The sequence below is a fragment of the Bolinopsis microptera genome, chromosome 8, assembly GCF_026151205.1.
Source record: "Bolinopsis microptera isolate Bmic1 chromosome 8, MBARI_Bmic_1.0, whole genome shotgun sequence".
Taxonomy (NCBI): domain Eukaryota; kingdom Metazoa; phylum Ctenophora; class Tentaculata; order Lobata; family Bolinopsidae; genus Bolinopsis; species Bolinopsis microptera.
The window spans coordinates 11,937,834-11,958,746 of NC_087079.1; the positions used below are offsets into that span (position 1 = coordinate 11,937,834).

The 20,913-nt window shown below is 40.2% G+C and overlaps 2 protein-coding genes across 2 annotated transcripts in view; one reads left to right on the forward strand and one right to left on the reverse strand.

The window, feature by feature from the left end:
• LOC134819666 (zinc finger protein 277-like) overlaps window positions 1-20,913 on the forward strand; it is a 324,811-nt gene that overhangs the window by 211,174 nt on the left and 92,724 nt on the right. The gene's annotated exons all lie outside the window — the stretch shown is intronic.
• The window catches only part of LOC134819719 (uncharacterized), a 57,614-nt gene that overhangs the window by 10,992 nt on the left and 25,709 nt on the right, over window positions 1-20,913 (reverse strand). The window contains exons 11-39 of the mRNA XM_063829816.1: window positions 20,426-20,545; window positions 19,075-19,248; window positions 18,548-18,660; window positions 18,303-18,435; window positions 18,101-18,192; window positions 17,826-17,968; window positions 17,436-17,620; window positions 17,095-17,244; window positions 16,841-16,937; window positions 16,315-16,727; window positions 16,012-16,190; window positions 15,773-15,860; window positions 15,271-15,359; window positions 14,976-15,156; window positions 14,676-14,848; window positions 14,140-14,326; window positions 13,784-13,914; window positions 10,324-10,486; window positions 6,833-7,005; window positions 6,471-6,645; window positions 5,979-6,242; window positions 4,823-5,031; window positions 2,133-2,241; window positions 1,875-2,017; window positions 1,697-1,763; window positions 1,461-1,564; window positions 785-898; window positions 476-643; window positions 181-346 (exon numbers count right to left, since the gene is read on the reverse strand). Of these exons, the coding sequence (XP_063685886.1) occupies window positions 181-346; window positions 476-643; window positions 785-898; window positions 1,461-1,564; window positions 1,697-1,763; window positions 1,875-2,017; window positions 2,133-2,241; window positions 4,823-5,031; window positions 5,979-6,242; window positions 6,471-6,645; window positions 6,833-7,005; window positions 10,324-10,486; window positions 13,784-13,914; window positions 14,140-14,326; window positions 14,676-14,848; window positions 14,976-15,156; window positions 15,271-15,359; window positions 15,773-15,860; window positions 16,012-16,190; window positions 16,315-16,727; window positions 16,841-16,937; window positions 17,095-17,244; window positions 17,436-17,620; window positions 17,826-17,968; window positions 18,101-18,192; window positions 18,303-18,435; window positions 18,548-18,660; window positions 19,075-19,248; window positions 20,426-20,545 (4,503 nt within the window). The remainder of the gene's footprint in view (window positions 1-180; window positions 347-475; window positions 644-784; window positions 899-1,460; window positions 1,565-1,696; window positions 1,764-1,874; window positions 2,018-2,132; window positions 2,242-4,822; window positions 5,032-5,978; window positions 6,243-6,470; window positions 6,646-6,832; window positions 7,006-10,323; window positions 10,487-13,783; window positions 13,915-14,139; window positions 14,327-14,675; window positions 14,849-14,975; window positions 15,157-15,270; window positions 15,360-15,772; window positions 15,861-16,011; window positions 16,191-16,314; window positions 16,728-16,840; window positions 16,938-17,094; window positions 17,245-17,435; window positions 17,621-17,825; window positions 17,969-18,100; window positions 18,193-18,302; window positions 18,436-18,547; window positions 18,661-19,074; window positions 19,249-20,425; window positions 20,546-20,913) is intronic.

Genomic DNA, 20,913 nt, shown 5'->3' on the forward strand with positions numbered 1-20,913 from the left:
AATTAATTATATTTAATCCTGTTTGTTGAAATTGAGTTATAATTCCGATTATTTGAAAAAAGTTAAAACAGATATGGTAAAGTGAAGTAAAGGAATTGAGTGAGCACTGGGATCTGTACCTACTTACAAGTGTCTCTAAACACATGGTTTGGTTTATGAGACGCCTACTTAAGCACTCACCAACAGCCTCCCCAATGAGGGAAGCAATGATAGCCACATCCAGCTCATCACACGCCTTGTTGCGTCTACTGCCACAGTCCTGGTCCAGGTACTCCTGGTACAGGTCCTGCAACTCCTCGTTATCAGGGAACGCTACTTCGGGGTCCTCCGGGAACACGAAACCAAACTACAGAGAAGTCGAGGTGAAACACAAGGAAATATTTTATAAAGGTTATTATATAGTAAAACATAGCATATACAACAACGATTCTTTTCATTTATATTTTTTCCGGTGTCACTAGTAAAAGAACTATACCGTATCCAGGGGGAAGCCGTCCTCGTACTCAGTAGCACCCTCACACTCCACTGGAGGTTCCACTCTCTCCCTCACTGTTAACTTTATATCGTAGGTGTTAGCTCGTCCCACACAAACATTAGGTATACGTGTCTCTGTAGTGCACGGCTCTACTCGCACGTTGAATGTCTGGAGGGTGCAGGTGGTATATCAGTACTCTTTATTGGGGTACACTCAGCCTTCATATACCTTTATTTAACATATTATATAATACTGATTGTTGAATCATGCAGTTATCACGACTGAGGATGAAAGGTTACTGATAATTACTTGGGTTGAGTATGGCAATATTTCCCCGTTTAAGCAGTTGAAGGCTGTCGGTTTCTCGTTCCCTTTGGTCTTGGTGTGAGTGACCTCCACTACAGCGTCCCAGGCGTATCTCGACTAAGCAAAATACTTAAATAAATGGACAAGAACAAAATTGGCAAGAGATGGGTTTCTGATCATTTTGTGACTTGGAGAACCAATAACTCAGATAGACAGATGGGGTATATAGTTGATATAATTAATAATATCTTCTTATTTGAGATATAATAATGTAGCAGTATTGCCCGTACCTGGTACAAATTATATAGAACTTAACAGCTGACAGCTTCACTGATAAATTGAACTTTCAATAATGATAATAAATATCGAAGTCAATGCATGATGCTATATAAAGGACCCATACAACAAAATATGGGTTTGTGTCGTCCAGCCCAAAAGAAATAATTTTTCAGAAAAAATGATTTGTTTGATTTAAAGGCTACGACTCAGCTACTTCTTGAGCTGAAATTTTGCACAGAATTTGCCCACGTGTTGTTCTACATGCGCGGCGTGTTCAATTTCTGAAGGCTGTGTTGTCCAGGGTCGTACTGGAGTTTCAGTGAAGTCATTTGGGCTGGACAGATTAATTGTATGGCCTCCTAAACAATTAGTAGTAACTGCTAAACAAATATCTACAAACCTTTAAATGGTTGACCATAAGGTCCATGATTCCCGTGTACGGTACATTTTCAGCAGCGTTCTCCACATCGTCCTTCTCACCTGTCTTCAGACTCAGCTCTCCGCCTGAATCACACCAATGCTGTTATGTATTTATTTCTGCTGGATCTTTTTAATAAAGTTTAACACGCAGCAATTAAATTAAATTCATTGAAAAATATATCAAAGATTAAATAAACCGGAAACAAACAAACGAACCCGGTGGAAGTGAAATGATAGCGTCTGAACTTCCTCCGTCGACACTAGCTCCTCCCTCGAACTTCTCCTGTTATTAGTATCTATTAGTCACGTGATACAACCTTTATATTCTAAAACAATTGCAGCTTTACATTAAGGTCTAAATGTTTATAACTACTGAGAGTGTGGTTGAACTGACCTCGTCAGAAGTGGGGTCATGTTTCCAACCACCGTCTCCCTGGATACACACAGCAACCTCACACTCCTCCCCGTCCAGGTCGTGGATCAGGTCGTGCAGGTCCGCCAGCAGGTCCAGACACTCCTGTTCCGGCTCTGAATACCCTGAAATATCTGGGGTTCTCGCATCAGTACATCTACATATTGTCTACATAATATCTACGTATTATCTACATAATATCTACATATCATCTACAATCTACATTATGTGTGACGTTACCGGCAGAGAGTCGGGGGCACTGAGCATCTACATACTCTTTCCATAACTTCTGAGCTTCCAAATTATCTGGGAATGCTTCCTCAGGCTCCAGAGGGAGAACCACATCAACCTGACAGATAATATCAGTTTATCTGGATAAGTTTCCTGCAGAGCCACTTCGTTTTGAAGTGTTAAAGCGACTTGGTCACACTTATTATATTTTTCAGTAAAGACTAAAAGTCTACTGAAAAATAGAATAAGTTATCTAGTTTTCCTTATATAAGCTGATCGATAAAACACGTGTATGTTCAAGTTGGATTGTAACTGGTCATTAATTGATCAGTTAAGATATGCCGAACATTCTCAGAGTACAGTAAAACCCCGATTTACCGCAAACCCCGATTTACCGCGGCCATTTCCTTTCCCCCAAATAGGGCGTAACATGTATAATGTAAACAAACAAAAAAAACCCGATTTACCGCGGACCCCGATTTACCGCGGACCCCGATTTACCGCGGACCCCGATTTACCGTGGATGTTTCCTTTCCCCCAAACTCTGCGGTAAATCGGGATTTTGATGTATGTATAATGTCACATTAAGGTAACGCGCGGCGCGCACTACCACTATACGTAGTAGTGTATAGTAGTACGTTATTTATCTACCTTATCTACCTTATTTATCTACCTTTATCTACCTTGTACTACTACATTTTATTCCATGTTTACAATTTGCAGTAACCGTCGCAATGACCAGTTCACTGTTAAATAAAGCGCGACCTTCTTTTTACAACTTAAATAGCCTGTCAAAGTTCTAAAATAACTCGGTGCAGTATTTATGAAAAGTTATCACTTGACACGACAAATATACTTTTTGACAGTCATGGAGCTCCGTAATTGTTGAGTAAAGGAAAGATTGTCTAGCTCAACAAACATCTGATAACAACAAACAGCTTGTATTCTAAAACACTGTCAAGCTCCAGTCATTCGTACTTGTTTCTGGTTTGTTTTGTGTCTGAAATGAGCGCCACTACAGATACTATGCTGGACACAGCACAGATTAACAGTATTGATGTTGCAGTAGACTCCAGTCCTGCTACATACATAAATATAAACGAGTTTCCGTGGTATCTGGTGTTTAAGAGTCTGTGTGCCACATTCCGGGAGGAGGAGCACGAGATAAGGGTAGTGGGAGGGGCTGTCAGGGACATTATCCTCAACATACAACCTAAAGATATAGACTTGTGTACCACAGCACCGCCTCACATAATGGTGGAGATACTGAACAAACACAATATTATCCTGCGTGAGACGGGAATACAACACGGAACTGTCACTGTCATCAAGAAAGGGTTCCAATTTGAGATGACTTCTCTCAGGGTTGACTACATGGACAAGGGGGAGAGAGTCTGCAGATATGGGACTGACTTTAAAGAAGACGCTAACAGGCGGGATCTGACTATCAACGCTATGAGTCTGGATGAAGAAGGGAGAGTACATGACTACTTCCAGGGACAGCAGCATCTGGCTGAAGGAGCACTAAGGTTTACAGATAGTGCACTGACGAGAGTATCTGAAGACCCCCTTAGAATACTCAGGTACTTCAGATTCGCCAGCTGTTCTGATCTGTTCCCTGTGAAATGCCCGGAGGACTACAAGGAAATATTCTTCCAGAAGAGGTCAGCACTGGCTGATCCGAGCATAGTTAAGGGAGAACGGATCTGGAAGGAGATTGGCAAAACCCTGTCCTCCCCCAAATGTTGCGATGCTCTGGATCAAATGAAGGAATGTAAAATCCTGAGATCTATGGGGTTCCCGGTAGTGGAGAAGTCGTTTAAATGTCTGATAGATCCCACGTACACGGCAGAGGGACTGATACCAGACACAAAGGCTGCAGTCATCTTAGGGATCATCTTCAAGGGTAAAACGGATATGTTAGAGGAACTGGTAACCAGGTGGAGGGTGAGTAACAAAGTAAAGGATGTCTCGAGGATTGCAGCGGTACTGTCAAACAATGGGGATATCGCAGATATAAAAAGACATCTTTATTCTTTAAACCCAGCAACATTCAAAGAAGAAAAGAGTGTAAGGATTCAAGCACTTAGATCTGATAAACTGTGCTGGCTAACTGAAGAGCAAGTTAAAGACCTGGAATCATTTGAGAGGCCCACATTCCCCTTCAACAGAGATCATTTCGCCAAAGTGCCCAAATTTAAGAGCAAACAGAAAGATGCAACCGACTGGATTAAAGAAAAGTGGGTAGAAAGCTGCTTTACAATGGAAATACCAGAGATGATAGAGATGGTGAGAAAGATAGCTGATGATCCTGAAATACTGCGTGACCGTCTGAGCAGAGTCTAAGTGAGAACTTGAAGATCTGTACCAAGATCATAAGGGATATTAATTACGGACTAATTATCTAATAGTATTAATTACAGAGTTTAACTTTCACGCTCCAAAATTCAGTTTTTTTTTCACTAAAAATGTTGAAAATGTTGAGAGTGTTGAGATACTGTAATCTTTAAATTTTGTTTATGTTATGTCACGCTCAATTTTTTGCTTCATATTTGTTTCTCACTTCTGATCTATCATGCAATTATCATTAAAGCATCGTTAACAAGTTTACCGAGGAAAAGCGAAATGACTGATGATTTTTTAAATGTATAAAATAACCCGGGAAATAATAAAAGGTGTGCCTCTAACTGATAACTCACAGAATGGATGACAACGTTGATACCACTAGTTTCAGCGTATATCCTATCACTGTTAGGAGGCTGAACTCCCTGGTAGATCATCTGAACATCATATTCCAGCTCCGGATCCAGGCAGATGGGGCCCACCTCCACAAACGCCACGTCAGATTGGATAACTTTGCGGATGAGCTGCTGTTTAGCAGAGGATGTGTCTCCACACATCTCGTAATCTGGTGTTGTAACAGTTATTCAATAGCTTGAATAAAATAATTTAAATATTACGGCACCTGTCGTACATGTTGCCTCTGAGAGGGAGAGAGAGAGCTTTATGTCGAGACAGTCAAATAAGTTGAGCAGTCGAATAATCTCCGTACGAATGTGATACAAGTCACATCTTTCTTTTTATCAGCATTTTTATAGCGAGACATTCAGACATGTTATGTCAGCTCCGAGTTACTTAAAACCTGGGCAAGAGGAAACTAGTAACGAGTTAAATACTTCGTGGACCAGATTTTAACGAATGAATAGTACCCCCGGCCACCCCCTCACCCGGCCATCCCCGGTCTCCGCAAATAAACCTTTGAAGTATGTTCGTGGACAGCATAATGATTGAAATCACAATTATATCTAGTCTGCCTGTCTCCATTTCTTTATTAAAACATCCCATCAGCTACGAGATCGGAGTATTGTCCACCTGACATCATGTCTATCTTCACAGTTCACGTGACATATGACTGTTTTTCTGGCGATCGGTTAAACAGCGAATTTAGGTTGCCACAATAACGACGATCAGGATAGGTGAATTTTAATAAGATATTGATTGTAGAGTAGGATAGTGACGTGGAGTAACAGTTAATAGTCACGCGTGAGACAACCCCACCCCAGACAGTTCATAATAATTCTGATAAAAGTATTTTGCAAACGTTTCGTGGCATTTGATTTTACTTTACGGGGCTTTTCTCACAAAGACTTAATCCTATCTTAGTAAATCCACTCTACTGATAACTTCACAAAATAATGTAAAGGTAAAACTTACTTTCCAATGCCACAGTTCAGGCATTTTATTTAAAGAATTTTAGATCGAACTCCTACAATACAATAAAGAATGTACCGCCATACCAATTTAACTAACAATACTAATTAATAATCTTACTAAATATTAATTTATTCAACTAACCGTCAGTGTTGTCCTTGCTGCCATCTTTGGGTGTGATGATGATATCCACAACTCGGTTGTAGTCCTCTGGGTTCACAGTGAAGATAAGGGAGTTCAGACCGGACTTTGGAGCTATGGAGCCGTCAAATGTGAACACTACTGATTTTCCTCCAGATAGAACGATAGCACCGGAATCAGAAACACCGGCAACATTTCCTAGGAAGTTATCATCTCCTTTGGACCAGATGCTTTCCTCGGGTAGACACAGCTCTTCATTACAGTCAACTGAAGATGTGTGGAGTTGGACACAATTATCATTTCAGGATCTTTACATTAGAAGAGAAGACTGTCGTGATAAAACTACTAGTACTCAGTACTCACCCTTGGTGGTGACTCTACTACTCACCTTTGGTGGTGACTCTACTACTCACCCTTGGTGGTAACTCTACTACTCACCCTTGGTGGTGACTCTACTACTTACCCTTGGTGGTGACTCTACTTACTACTACTCACCCTTGTATTTGTCGTTATTCTCGTCTATTTTTTCCTGCACCCCACGTGACGCCGCCGCGCACTCGGCACTGAACACTTGGTTCTCACACGTGTTAACTAGGAAGTCCACCAGATCCTGAGCTTCTGAGTCGTCAGGGAAGAGGTTCTCTGTGTCTCGGGGCAGTTCCGCGTAGATCTGATAAATTAGGGGACGTTTATAAGAGCTAGTGTAATACCGGGCAGTTTATATGCAGAGTGAGAAATATGCAAAGTACCTTGAGATAGTGTAATGTATGTAGTTAGTGTAATGTATGTAGTTAGTGTAATGTATATATATATAAAATGTATAATGTAAATACTTAAATAGTATGCACGCCAAGTACCTTGGTTATCTTAACAGCGTTCCCTTCTTCATCCATGATCTTGATCTCAATATCGTAGAGCCCGTTATCCAGAAGACATGCCTCAAACTCTACACTTGTCTTGGTAGGGTCGAGGGGAATGGTGAACTTGCGGGTTCCCGGTTTAACAGTCTCATCCCTACACTTGAACTCTCCTGAAACCAGCCAAATTAGCGTTCTCTAGATATTAAGGGGGGGGGGGGGGGGGGGGGGGGGGGGATAACACAAAACATTGAATTATATTTTATAATCAATTATAACACAAAACATTGAATTATATTTTATAATTAATTATATCCTTTAAAAACATCTCTTAAAATACAACAAATCTACTAGATTAGTTGAGTTGGCCAACACGTGTTTTATGGGTGCTTTAATTAGCGTGAATATATGCACAATATAGGTGGTGTTTGGAATACAGCGAGTTTATTGAGCAATATGTATCCTTTATTTTAACTTTTGTTCTCATAGCTACTTTGTCCCACTTAAGGCAAGATTTTCTATTTCTTTCAGAGTTAGATACTATTTCTGCAGAGTTAGATACTATTTCTGCAGAGTTGAATACTATTTCTGTTGTCAAACTTTTTATGGTTTTCAATGTAGCATATTGCAGGCGGGAGTCTGAACTGATAATATAGCACATTAGCACTGAGGACTGAGGTACTAAGAGTACCATTAGCACTGCTGATGGACCAATCTAGTGAGCAGCTACTAGTGAGCAGAATACAAATCTAGTTACTCTACACTAACGAGGGAACCCATTTGGCGCTGTATTGGCTAGAAATCAACTTAGTACTTGTAGTTCCAGCTAGAGAACAACGCCCCAACAACTTAGTACTTGTAGTTCCAGCTAGAGTACAGCTTAGTACTTGTAGTTCCAGGTAGAGTAAAACCCCGATTTACCGCGGAGTTTGGGGGAAAGGAAGCACCCGCGGTAAATCGGGGTTCGCGGGAACCCGTATAACCCTAAAATGGTGTCAAGACTCAATACAAGAGACTAAAATAATTATTACCTATTTAATTCGCGTTTTTGACACCACTTGGGGGTCCAAATTTTAGGCTCTAAAACTTCTTTTTCTTGGCAAATCTTTTATTTTTTCATGCTGATTTGGAGGCCATTGAAGCATTTGACCCAGTCAAAAACGTTTCAGTTGCATATCTTTTACGGTTTTTGCGGAAAGTCGCGTTAAAGTTGATGCTGTGGTGTCAGTAAAATGGTACGGAACCCTCCGCATTATATATAGATATATCGTCTCGCTTTATATATAGTAAGATTATAAATCTTCAGCCCTATTTGGGGGAAAGGAGATAGCCGCGGTATATCGGGGTTTGCGGTAAGTCGGGGTTTGCGGTATATCGGGGTCTGCGGTAAATCGGGGTTTTACTGTAGTTGCTGTTAAATACCCTGTATAGCCCTCTCCAACCAGCCCATTAATATGTTCTACGAGAAAGCCCAACATGTTGCGTCATCAGGCTACGACGTTAGTTATATTAATAAGTTTCGCCGCATCCAATGGTTTATTGCTTATTGTAAGATTATGAGAGATATTATAATTGAGTCTTCTGTCTTACGTAACATTTCTTTTTACGTAACTTTTCTTTTTATTAATGGTTTCCGTTACCATTGGTTTTTAAGAATATCATTCTTAAAAACCGGTGGTAACGGAAACTATTACAAAAAAGAAAAGTCACGTTAGAATTAGGATCATGCTGCTTGCAGCTCCATTATAATACCCCCACAATCTGCCATGATCTGACATATGTCATAGTTAAACTAACTTTATAAAATGCTGTTTTATAGATATAAATAGATTGAATAGCCCGGACGACCTATAAAACGTGGCCCCAAGTAGGTATCCTTACTCGCCGGATTAATCTTGCGATTAGCAGGAGGCTCTATACTTAGCAGGGTTAGTAGTTAACAGGGGCCAGCTAGCAGCTTTGTTAGTCTCTGAGGGTTAGTGATATAAGGGGTAACCAATAGACGCAGCAAAACCACCCTCTACAGAACACATGTATTCAATCAGCTCTGTCACGAGGAGCAGCTCGTCGGCTGGCCTCATCTCATCGTCTAGTTAAATGAGATTGTTCCTCCTTCTCGAGAGGAACTTCATTATTTATCTCCCCTATCTATACCTCCTGTATAACATTTCGCAACATCAAAATGTAGGATATATAATAGCAGCTTTTAACGGCGATCATTTGTTCACAGTGGTATTAACGTGGCAGTGATGTGGCAGTGATGTGGCAGTGAAGTGGCAGTGATGTGGTAGTGATGTGGCAGTGATGTGGCAGTGATGTGGTAGTGATGTGGCAGTGATGTGGCAGTGATGTGGTAGTGATGTGGCAGTGATGTGGCAGTGATGTGGCAGTGATGTGGTAGTGATGTGGCAGTGATGTGGCAGTGATGTGGTAGTGATGTGGCAGTGATGTGGCAGTGATGTGGTAGTGATGTGGTAGTGACGTGGCAGTGATGTGGCAGTGATGTGGTAGTGATGTGGCAGTGATGTGGCAGTGATGTGGTAGTGATGTGGCAGTGATGTGGCAGTGATGTGGTAGTGATGTGGCAGTGATGTGGCAGTGATGTGGCAGTGATGTGGCAGTGATGTGGTACCTTAGTCCACGGCTCGCCTTTTCAATTCATTAATAAGGTTCATTAATAATATTCACATGTATAATGTTATGAGTGAAACTGATATTCTTATAGTATTACATTTCTCGTATATATTCAGTTCATTAAGCATTAAGACGAAAAACCATACATTAAAGTTAGTTGATGCGTTAGTTTCTAGATACATCAACCCAGCACCCATTCGCATTCCGTGCACTATCCTGATACATGATATTAAACAGGATGATGCAAAAAGAATATTGGGAAATTAAATGGCCATTATTTCCAAGATAAATTTAAAAATCCGTTTAATCCGTTTATCGGATCTCTGAAAGGTTTTCTGTGTATTATCTGTTCTGTTTTGGCTAGTTATTTTATTGATACTACAGATATCTAACAAATCAGCGTCTGACACAGAACAGTCTGGTGTTAGACAGTAGTAGATCGAGTTCGCCGATTAAATTGAAACTAAAATATTTGAGATCAAATAATCGATTGTCTGCAGGTCTAGTTGCTCAGTATTTTAGTCCACTAATGTTTGGTCAGAAGATCAGCTACACAAGTAGCTAGAAGTAGTTGCTACACAAGTAGACTCCTTAACGGAGCTCTTAGACGACAAATAAGGTTTTTTAGTTTACCTCAAAAATATATTTCTACAACTTGAATTCTCCGGTTATTTTAAAGCCTGTAAAAGTCCAAAACTAGCCAGATTTTGCTCTGTCAATAACTTTGTCTACGCCACTGGAATTACTGCTAGCTACATTTCCAACACTTAAACATTTTCTTTAATAACAATCCCGACAAAGTTAGTGAAAGCTTTTTAAAAGGTACTGTGGTGTATGTAAAATAAGTGTTGACTTACCGACGTTAGTGCCATCCTCAGTTCCCTTGTAGATAATGGTTATCTCCAAGTTTTCAGGGAGGTAGTCGCCAGGTCCAAACAGCAGATCGCTTAGCTCATCCTCCACGTACTCAATTACAATAGTGTTGGGTCCCGTTATCAGAGGATCTAGCGGCATCTTTACCTGTTACATTTGGTTACTGTAATATGGTGGCATCTTTACCTGTTACATTTGGTTACTGTAATATGGTGGCATCTTTACCTGTTACATTTGGTTACTTTGATATGGTGGTATCTTTACCTGTTACATTTGGTTACTTTGATATGGTGGCATCTTTACCTGTTACATTTGGTTACTGTAATATGGTGGCATCTTAACCTGTTACATTTGGTTACTGTAATATGGTGGCATCTTTACCTGTTACATTTGGTTATTTTGATATGGTGGCATCTTTACCTGTTACATTTAGTGATCTACTTCATTGATTGTGTTTTTAACAGTTTAATCTATTTCTTTATAATCAAGAGAATGAGACTTTTTGCTAAACGTCTAGTCGTGACTGATCAAAATGAGACGTGACATAATCTTTTTAAGTGAGTGTGGCTTTGAGTGATGATATTTATTTAATACTATTCATAAGATTAGGATGTTCGAAATAATGCTTACAAAGAGTATTCTTTGCTCATCACTTGTAGTTGTCTGTAAGTCTCTAATAAAATCTTTCTCAGGACACACATTTTTTATTAATAAGGAAAGTAGTCTTAAATTATAGAGTGTGTAAAGAATTTGTGTTCATATTCATTTTTAAACAAACAAAAAACAGTTTTAATTTCAGTTTGCCCATCAGTCCTATTGTAGGGTCATAAAGGAAGTATTTTCAAAGTTTTAGTGAATCGCACAGAGGGTAATTTTAGAAACATTTATTGTGCTGTCAGGTAGGAATATTAACCTTCAACGGAGTTTAACGCAACTTTTACAGATGGAGATCATCGTGAATTTTACAGACGGAAGGCATGCCTTAACTTCTGATTTAATGATGCTGGGTAAAGTATGACAGGATTGTAAGTGCTGGAATTTCGGATTTCCTTGCTTATAAGAGTGCATAAATTTTATCTCCAGAAAGTTATTTGACATGCCTCTGTCGCGACAACTTCTAAACTGATTCCTAAAGCGATTTTGTGCCGTTACTGAGATGGTCATTACTTCTAACCGTTTAAGAACTGAACCGTACCGCAGAAAGTCATTATGTGAGTATTTCCCTTGTCAGCTTTCTCGACACATACAATTATCTTCGCAAGTTCTTTGTCAATTCAATAACTCCAATCTCTATTTTCACAATCTCTATTTTCACAATCTACATTCTTACAATCTACATTCTTACAATCTACATTCTCACAATCGATTTCACTACTATTATTTTACTCTCATCTATACAGTATAACCTCTATATACCGGTCCTCTCTGAGGAAACGAAAGTGCACGGTATAGAAAAAAAACGGTATCCCAATCCCAAGTATCTGTAGCCTCTCACATACCCTTCAGGACCTTATTAATACACGTATTGTGTCGTATTGTCATGGATTACATCTCCATATGTACTCAAATCACCACCAAATGCGATATGAGCTATGATAAATCACATTTCTTGCACAACACGAGCTACAAGTTTGGGGAAAGAAGAGTATATCGAGGTATAGAGAGGCACGGTATAGAGAGGGTTAGACTGTATTGTCTAACCAAGTTACTAACTGAAAACTAAATCAACCTCTCCCGTTAAGCTAAGATGGATATATACGGCATCTCCTCCATCTTCTGTTTCTTGGTAGGGACCCCCTTCAACATCATGTCCTACGCCTACTTCTACTCCAGGAAGCAGTCTTCTAAATCCATCCTCTTGATCTACTCCCTGATCTCGGTAACAGACACCGTTATCTGCGTCTTGTCCGTGGCCCCCATGGTATCCTACATCCTGGCGGGGGGTCCTGGTATATTTGGAGGGTCTCTACCATGCACCCTGTGGGACATCCTCATGGAAGTGTTCGTCAGGTACTCCCTGATCTTGGTTGCCATGTTGAGTGTGTGCCGAGCCCGGGCTCTCATATATCCTCTCCGTATCTTCAGCAGACAGAGGATAGGCTGGGTGGCTAAAAGTGTTCTCCTCCTCCTTCTCCTCCAGGAGATCCTACCTACCATTATACTTCAGGAGTTCTCTATTTACGTTCCACAGCGGCTCTCCTGTCATTTCTTCGGCCTTGAAGACGTGTTTACCCCTCTTCAGACGATGATATTCAAGCTGGTAACCTTCTTCGGAGAGATAGGAATCCCCATGGTAGTAGGAGGTGTAACAGGGGGTCTCTGCCTCTACGTACTGGTGGTCAAAGCGGACAAATATGAGAGCGACGTGACGTCAGTGCAGAAAGAGAAGAAACGTGAAGCTACCAAGACAATCGTCATAGTAACGGGACTGTCTGTACTACTCAATCTTCCCATAGTCTGTTTTGCTGTAGCGTTTAGTCTGGAGGTGCGGATGAGTATGAGAACCATCCTGATCGGGGTGGATCTGGCCAGCAGTCTGGTGGTCTTGAACTCTGTTTTTAACAGTTTAATCTATTTCTTTAGAATCAAGAGAATGAGACTTTTTGCTAAACGTCTAATTATGAATAAAGCGCCCTGCAGTCGAACAACTCCAGTCGTGACTGATCAAAATGAGACGTGACATAATCTTTTTAAGTGAGTGTGGCTTTGAGTGATGATATTTATTTAATACTAATCATTAGATCAGGATGTTCGAAATAATGCTTACAAAGAGTATTCTTTGCTCATCACTTGTAGTTGTATATAAGTCTCTAATAAAATCTTTCTCAGGACAGCAGGATGAAAAGAAAGCCTAACTTTTAAACTTCATAAGGAGTCGGGACAACAAAGAAATCTCCTTACTCCTTACTCCTTACTCCTAACTCCTAACTACTAACTCCTAACTCCTTACTCCTTACTCCTTACTCCTTACTCCTTACTCCTTACTCCTTACTCCTTACTCCTTACTCCTTACTCCTTACTCCTTACTCCTTACTCCTTACTCCTTACTCCTTACTCCTTACTCTAATCCTGGTTGAAACATTATCAAAGCTCTATAACTATTCGCTATGTTTATTTTCACTCTCAAAGAACGGACTAGTAGTGTTGCTTGTAGTTGCAACCAAATGAAGCTGTTATGTTATATTTGTTATTCAAATTGTCAATAAAATAAGGAAGCTTGCGATCTGCTGTCCCCGATTATTTCTTTTGCAGATATTTATAGCTGTTTCTTTTCTAAACTCATTCAGTATAACTTCCAATCTTAATTGTGATGATAAACTTTAGCCGTAGTCTTTTTAGTTGTGCACAAAATAAACCAATACAAATTTATCAATCTAACATATGGGTATGGACTGTGAATAGGATTGGAAATGGTTTCAAACGTTTTTTAATAGTGTACGTTACCTTGTCACCAGCCCCCAGGATGATTCCTCCGTCGGACTCATCGAATCTAGCTCCGTCCAGCTCTACCCCGGATTTAGGAGAGATAGGAGAGAAAACGTCATTTGTAGGGTAGCAGAATTCAACTGTGCAATCTGTGAGTACAGTAAGATTAAAGTGGTGCTGGGGGAAGGGAGGGGGTGCAAGTGAAGGAGACTTATCTCCTGATAGTGTCACGAAGGAGACTTATCTCCTGATAGTGTCATGAAGGAGACTTATCTCCTGATAGTTAGTTCGCCCTGTTTGACCAGATTAAAATGATAGTCAAGGACGTAACCTACTTGCCCTGTCCAAATTTCAATGAAATTTGATAATTTTACCTGGTTTGCCCTGTCTGTCGGGATTAGAATGATAGTCGACAAGGTTAGCAAGATGTATGCACTCCTGAGTAGCATTCTTCTCGGGGAACTGTTTGCAGCCCTCGTTAAGATACTGCTGGTAGTGATCAGCAGCAGTGGGGTTCTCAGGGTATGCGGCTGCAGGGTCAGACGGCAGAGCGGATCCGATCTGAGAGAGAAAGAATTTACCAAAAAAGTTTCATTTGTTCGATTTCAGGAAACTTTTCAACCGGATTGTAGTTGTCAAATGTGAGCTATATTATCGGGAAAAACCAAAGTTTTTATAAATCTACAGATAGATCGTCATGTGGGAGTTTTTTGTCACGTGGGAGTTTTTTTGTCACGTGGGAGTGTGATTCGTCACGTGGGAGTTTTTTGTCACGTGGGAGTTTTTTGTCACGTGGGAGTTTTTTGTCACGTGGGAGTGTGTTTGTCACGTGATCAGCTTATAATTGCAGTTAAAAAAGGTGCCACGTTGAGCCACTAGACCCTAATTACACAGTATACCATGTTTGTACCTCATTTATACGGATAGGTTCCGTCAAGTCAGCTCCACTTATCCTGATCTCGTACTCTCCCTCCGGGTCCAGACAGAAGGAGTCAGCCACTGTGTGTTCAGTGCCAGGTAGCAGGGTTACAGTCACTATCTGGGTCTGGGGCACACTTTGTAACACTCCGCACGAGTACGGCTCTGAAACACAGAGTTATATAAGTAGGTGATTACCTCAGAATTTAAACAACTAATTTAATCTAATTTTGAAATGTAAACAACTAACTGTCTATATGAAGGTGAATAACTTGAACAGATCACATCTTACCATCAGAGTCAGTCCTGACGACCTGGATAACCACAGTCTGAGGATCTTCAACAGGTTCATGTTTGATAACTAGATCTGTGATGGAGCCGGTCACACCATCTCCTCCATCTAGAGGCAGCTCTATCAGAGCCTCCGAGTCAGGTAGAACAAGCTGGTCATTCTCTGGGTCTATATAGGCTCCCTGGATTAACAGCGGGTTAACCGTGGTAATCCTGAAGTTTACAGGGTAGCCAAACAGCGATACTGATAAATAAATTGAGAAATACTAAATAGTCAATTAAACATTTCAACTCACGCCAGATAAATTATCGACTGGATCTCCGGACTCCCACACAGGGTTGTAAGGTATACACGACTCTATACTGCAGTCCTTCTCTCGGTTTGCTGGGGGACAAGTTGTTATTTATCATCAGTATTTAATTAAACACCAGGCATAACCTTATTTAATGTGTATTAATGCTTTTCATGCAAACAAGTGAAAACGAATCTTTTATGTCATGTATCCTGGGTTTGGACAGGATATGCCCGCTTAAAATACTTCCATCGCGTTACATTACATAATTTTCTGAACCATATATTACATTTACAATAAATTATGCAATATCACAACATTACAATCAACAAAATAAATTTAATCGCAGAATCTCAAATACAAATAATAGTGCAATTACTAGTGAATTAGTGTAGAAGTTTTCGAAAGAAAGGCGGTTTAAGCATGTAACGCATGATTTTCTATCACATTTATGGATGTAGATTCTACTACTACTACTATCAGTAAGGAGGTTAGAAATGGATACCTTCTTTAACTTGTTCGTTTATCTTGTTGATGAGATCTATACATTCCTGCTTGTCGCTGTTCTTATCTCCAGCAACCTTGGGGCATTCCTGCAGGATGTAATCAGTTTTATAATACAAGACTCAAGAATAGATAGCACAAGAAAGATAAATGTTATCGAGGAGACACAGTAACGTACACACCGACAGGAATTATCACCTCCTAAGACAAGATAAATACTACTAGAAGCATTCCACAAACCTCAGCAATGTACTCGTCCCAGAGATCGGCTAGCTCCTTGTTGTCAGGGAAAGCAGAGTCTCCGTCGTCAGGGTGTGTAACGAACACTTCCTTCAATATCAGATCCTCTGCGTCAGGGTCGTGGTATACAGGCTCTATTGTTATCTCGTACTCTCCATTAGGATCCAGACACACCTCACCTGGTAATGTGCGGGTTATGGCAAGTTGCCAGGTTGTGGCATGTTGCCAGGTTATGGCAAGTTGCCAGGTAATGTTGGTGTAGCAGATGAAATAGAGATTGTGCGAATATATATAAATACTGACCTAGTGTAGTGAACTCTTTTCTCTTCTTGATCGGCACCTCGAACGTTGTGACCTCATATGGTCGGATTAGAACTCCGTTACACTCGAAGGATTTGGGATCACTGCCGTCCTTGCTTCCCAGGTGCTTGACAGTAACCTTGACAGTAACCTGCTTGTTCTTCTCTACAGGATCATGCGATAAAACCAGATCTTTTAGTCCCCCAGTTCCGGGGTTCAGAGGAACTGTCATCGAACTGCCTGGAGGTAAGATAACATCTCCTCCTTCATCTACAGTGAGTTCAGAACCATTCCCAGTCTCGATATTATCCTTGTCGTCCTCAAAGTCGAATATATCCACACTAGGGTTACAGAGAGACGTGTCACAGTCAACCTTGTCTTCCTCGGACATGTCTGCCTCCAGCTCGCTCTTCAGTCTGGTAGTAGGGAAGTGTTATGTGCTGATTTGCAGAATATCACTATAATGTTGTGTGATTATCTCTAAAAGTAGTATGATTTATTTTCTATATTGAAAGGAAAAATACCAAACCTGTAACACTCGTTACTGATTTCTTGTCCAGGTATCTCAGTCATGGGGCATCCATTATCTTGGTATTGCCTGTATAACTCAGCTTTAGCTGGATCCTCTGAAAATAGGGAATATCAGGCGATAATTTGATATCAGCTACATATTATGTAAAGTAAATACATAAACATCTTAGTAGTTAGCCTAAAAAAGTAAAACAGTTCGTTTCTCGAGTGTCAGTTTAAGAATATATATTTTTTAACGAATTGAAATCTGACCAGGATAAGCTTGATCAGGGTCCAGAGGCTCGGTGATGACTAGATCTTTAATCTTGAGAGCACCAGTGCCTGAGTCTTCTAATGCCAGCTTGACGTCGTATTGGGATCCCTCGTCCATACACAGTCCTTCTACCCGAGTAACTGTGCTGCCTAACATCAAATATGAGGTTAATTAAAGTGATAAGTAAAGAATAATATATTAATCATTTAAATTAATAGAAAACTTGATATGGTTATATGAACCAACATGAGGGTTATATAACGTTTGGCGCACTCAAAGTCTGACCCAGGAAAGCAAAGTCAATAAAATAATCTCTCTTCTGTTGGAGCAAATGTCTTACCGGCTTTAACGGTTACAGTGATGACCTGAGAGCCGTATGCTTGCTGTGGGGTGGCGGAGTTCTTGTTCACAGCACACTGGTAAGGGTGGGGTTCTGTTCCGTCGTACTTGCCAAGGTGGTCCAGCTGAATAACCAGCTCGTAGTCTGACTCAGCAGGTTCGTGAGATATCAGTAAATCGTACAGTCTGAAAATATTCAAAAAATATCATTTCTGAAAAAACAGATCTTCTACAAAATGCTATGTTTTAATTAATATTCCAACAGAGGGAATTTGGTATCTAGCTGGGCCCAAGGTAACTTTCCACCCCAAGTGTGCCCGGGAATTTCAATCTTGTGCCCCAAGTGTGCCTAGCTAGATTACCAAGTGGCCCCAATAGCAGTAATACTGACCCGGTAGGGAGGGTAGCAGCGACCTCTTTATCCTCATCACCAGGTAGACCACGCTCGTCTGTACTCTGAGTAATGCTGCTATCTGGAGGCAGAACCAAGAATCCTGTACCACTACTGTTACCGTCTGTTACTCTGTAACCGTCCTAAACAGGGGGCAGCGGCTACAATACCAACTAATAATAACACGTTACATTGCCGAACATTGATTGAAATGCCAAGATTTAGTGGAGATATGTACAAACTTCATTTAAAATATAAAAGCAGATAAAGCTTACTCCTTCAATGACAGCAGAGTTCTCAGGCTCGTAGGCCCAGTGATCTACTGTTGGTACAAAGTATCCTGGATCAATCTCATCACAGTTGTAACCTGCAATACATCGTAACATTACGCATCACATAAAAAACGGGAGCATAAAATAGTGCCAACAAGTGATTGTGAACGAGGACAATAAAAAACGGGGTGGCAAATGTTCTTACCGGAAAATCCATCTTTGCAATAGCAAGATCCAGTAAGAGGGTCACACTGGTCAGGGTTGTCAGTACCGGTAGAGTTGCAGGAACATACTTCACAACCTGATGCGTCTTCTGATCTCATGTTGAAGAATCCCTCCTGAATAGCACAAGGGTGTGTTAATTCTGTTTATTGAGGAATCAGTTGCAAGCAGTTAATATATGAACATTTTAGAATTAAATTTATAGAATGTCACATTTATAGAATGTACCTTGCAGACATCGCAAGCTTGTCCTCCGACATGTTCTTTGCAAACACACTGTCCTGTTTCAATATCACAGGTTGTGGAGGCACCATCAGTTCCACGAGTATCGCAGTCACAGGCTGAGGTTAAAAGTTGTGAATAATATGCTGAACGAGAACAAAGGCTGTGGCCATGCTGGTTTCACCGAATTCTACGCGCTTTAAAGAATGAACGCGCGTGTACCAGGTGATATCAATGGATATTTACTTACAGTGAAGTATTCGCGCGAGACGTCGAAAGACGCAGCCATTTAGTACATTTCCATTTATTGAACCGAGTAGCGCCATATTTTAATTTGCTTACTAATTGCTGGTGCATACGAAGTTTTGAGCGGCGTACAAACACTTACCGTATTATTTCTATAACGAATGCAAATACAAAGTTGCTTAAGTCAAGTGATAAGACGAATGGTTGTCTTCAATTGAACGCCCAAATTCCTGGCTTTAGAAGAAACTTGTTTTATTTAATAACCAGTAATTAAAAATATCAGGTACCTGTACATCCCAGAGGGTTGCCAGCAGAAAGACCGTAGTGCTCAGGTTTGCAGGTGTCACATTTAGCGGAGGGTTCAACATTAGCTTTGCAAATACAAGTTCCTGCCTGGACATCATCCTCTGTTATACTAGCGCAAATCTCTGATGTAGTTCCAGCTTCGTTACAGTTACATGCTGGGAAGAACAGAGTCAGTAACTTGTTATTACTTCTTATTATTGTTAAATCTAGGATAATATTTTACATATTCTATTACATCGTCACTGCATTCCACTAACCTACAGTAAAAGGACGTATTTTGAGATTCATTTCATCGATATATGCATGCTCTGAGCGCTCTCTGACCATATTTTAAGTTGGTGATAATTTCGCATATTTTAGTAATCTCATTTCTAGCAACATTTAAAATATGGCAGGAAAGCGTGTTGGGACTTTAAATTGTGTTATAAGAGTAAAAAAGGGGCTGACGATAGAGCGTGTAGTGTGGGACTCTAATGATATTACAATCTGTAAACCAATCAACCTATCATCTTACAGTCTGTCAGACAGATTACATTATACATACTAGCAAGGGGCAATAAGGCAATACAAGCTGATGGGGGCTGTTTGGTAGAATGTGTCCGGAGTGTACATCTGGAATGTGTCCTCACACGATAATTGATGGGCCCAGGGCCGGTAATCAGGTTTTCTAAAATGTAGAGAGGTATGTCCTGCATACCTTGCTCGGGGACTGGAGCCTAAGTTTATTTATAGACATGATCCAGTTTAGCACAAATCTTATCACTATGATATAATCACAAAACTCATTATGTCTACGCGTAACCCAAAGCTTATCCCTAAACTTGCAGTCTTTTGCAGCGTTTCCTCGAAATATGAACGTGCCAATTACAATCTTAAGTTTCACCTAAAATCGGCGGATATTTTCAGGAAATTGAAATCTTGGAAACATGAGATGGGGAGCTCTTAGGAGAGTAAACTTTCAATAATTAGAGGTTTCAATTACTTTCAATAATTAGAGGTTGGGAGATTGGTGGCTGGAACCCCAGTAGCCCCAATAACCACTTATCATTTACTTAATCATGTGTTGTGCACAGGTCCGACCTTCAGAAATTACATTTGCAAGTTACATTTAAGAAGTAAAAACCCAAATCTTCTTTTAAATGCAGGAGCAGCATTTAGATTAGATATTAAAGTTAAGTAACTAATATGCAGTATATATTTAGATTAGATAAATTAAAGTTAAGTAACTAATATGCAGCATCGTGAGAATATCAGCTAGCCAACTTAATTTAGCATATTCAGGCAATTTGTGATTTATAGTGTTTTAAAGCAGGGAAATATGCCCATACTTACGTTGGCAGATATCAGTTTCTGCGAGCTCCTTGCCGTCCACCTGATAGTAACCGTACACACAGCGGTCACAGTGTGCTCCTGCTGTCGCATGCTCACATTCCATACATCGTCCACCGTCACCTGCACGACATTAGTTAGTCTCTGCATATTCTCTCTGTTTGGGCTACTCAAACAACGAGGGATATTCATCAAAAGCAAAGATAATAGATGTGATGCACTATGTAGGATATTACTGATGAAACTATTTTCTACAATATCTGGTCTTAACCAGTAGTCACTTTCTCTAGAAACAATACAGTAGCTTTGTATTGACAGTAACTAACAGACCAACTGGCTACAGACAACCTAACAAAATTTGACATAGTGACTACTGTTAGTTATACTGAGTACTACTAACTATACTGATAATTATAAATTTTATCCTTTAAATAATGTAGACGTTCTCATGATTGTCGTCAAAATAATCCTTATTAGGTTTAATAGAAAAA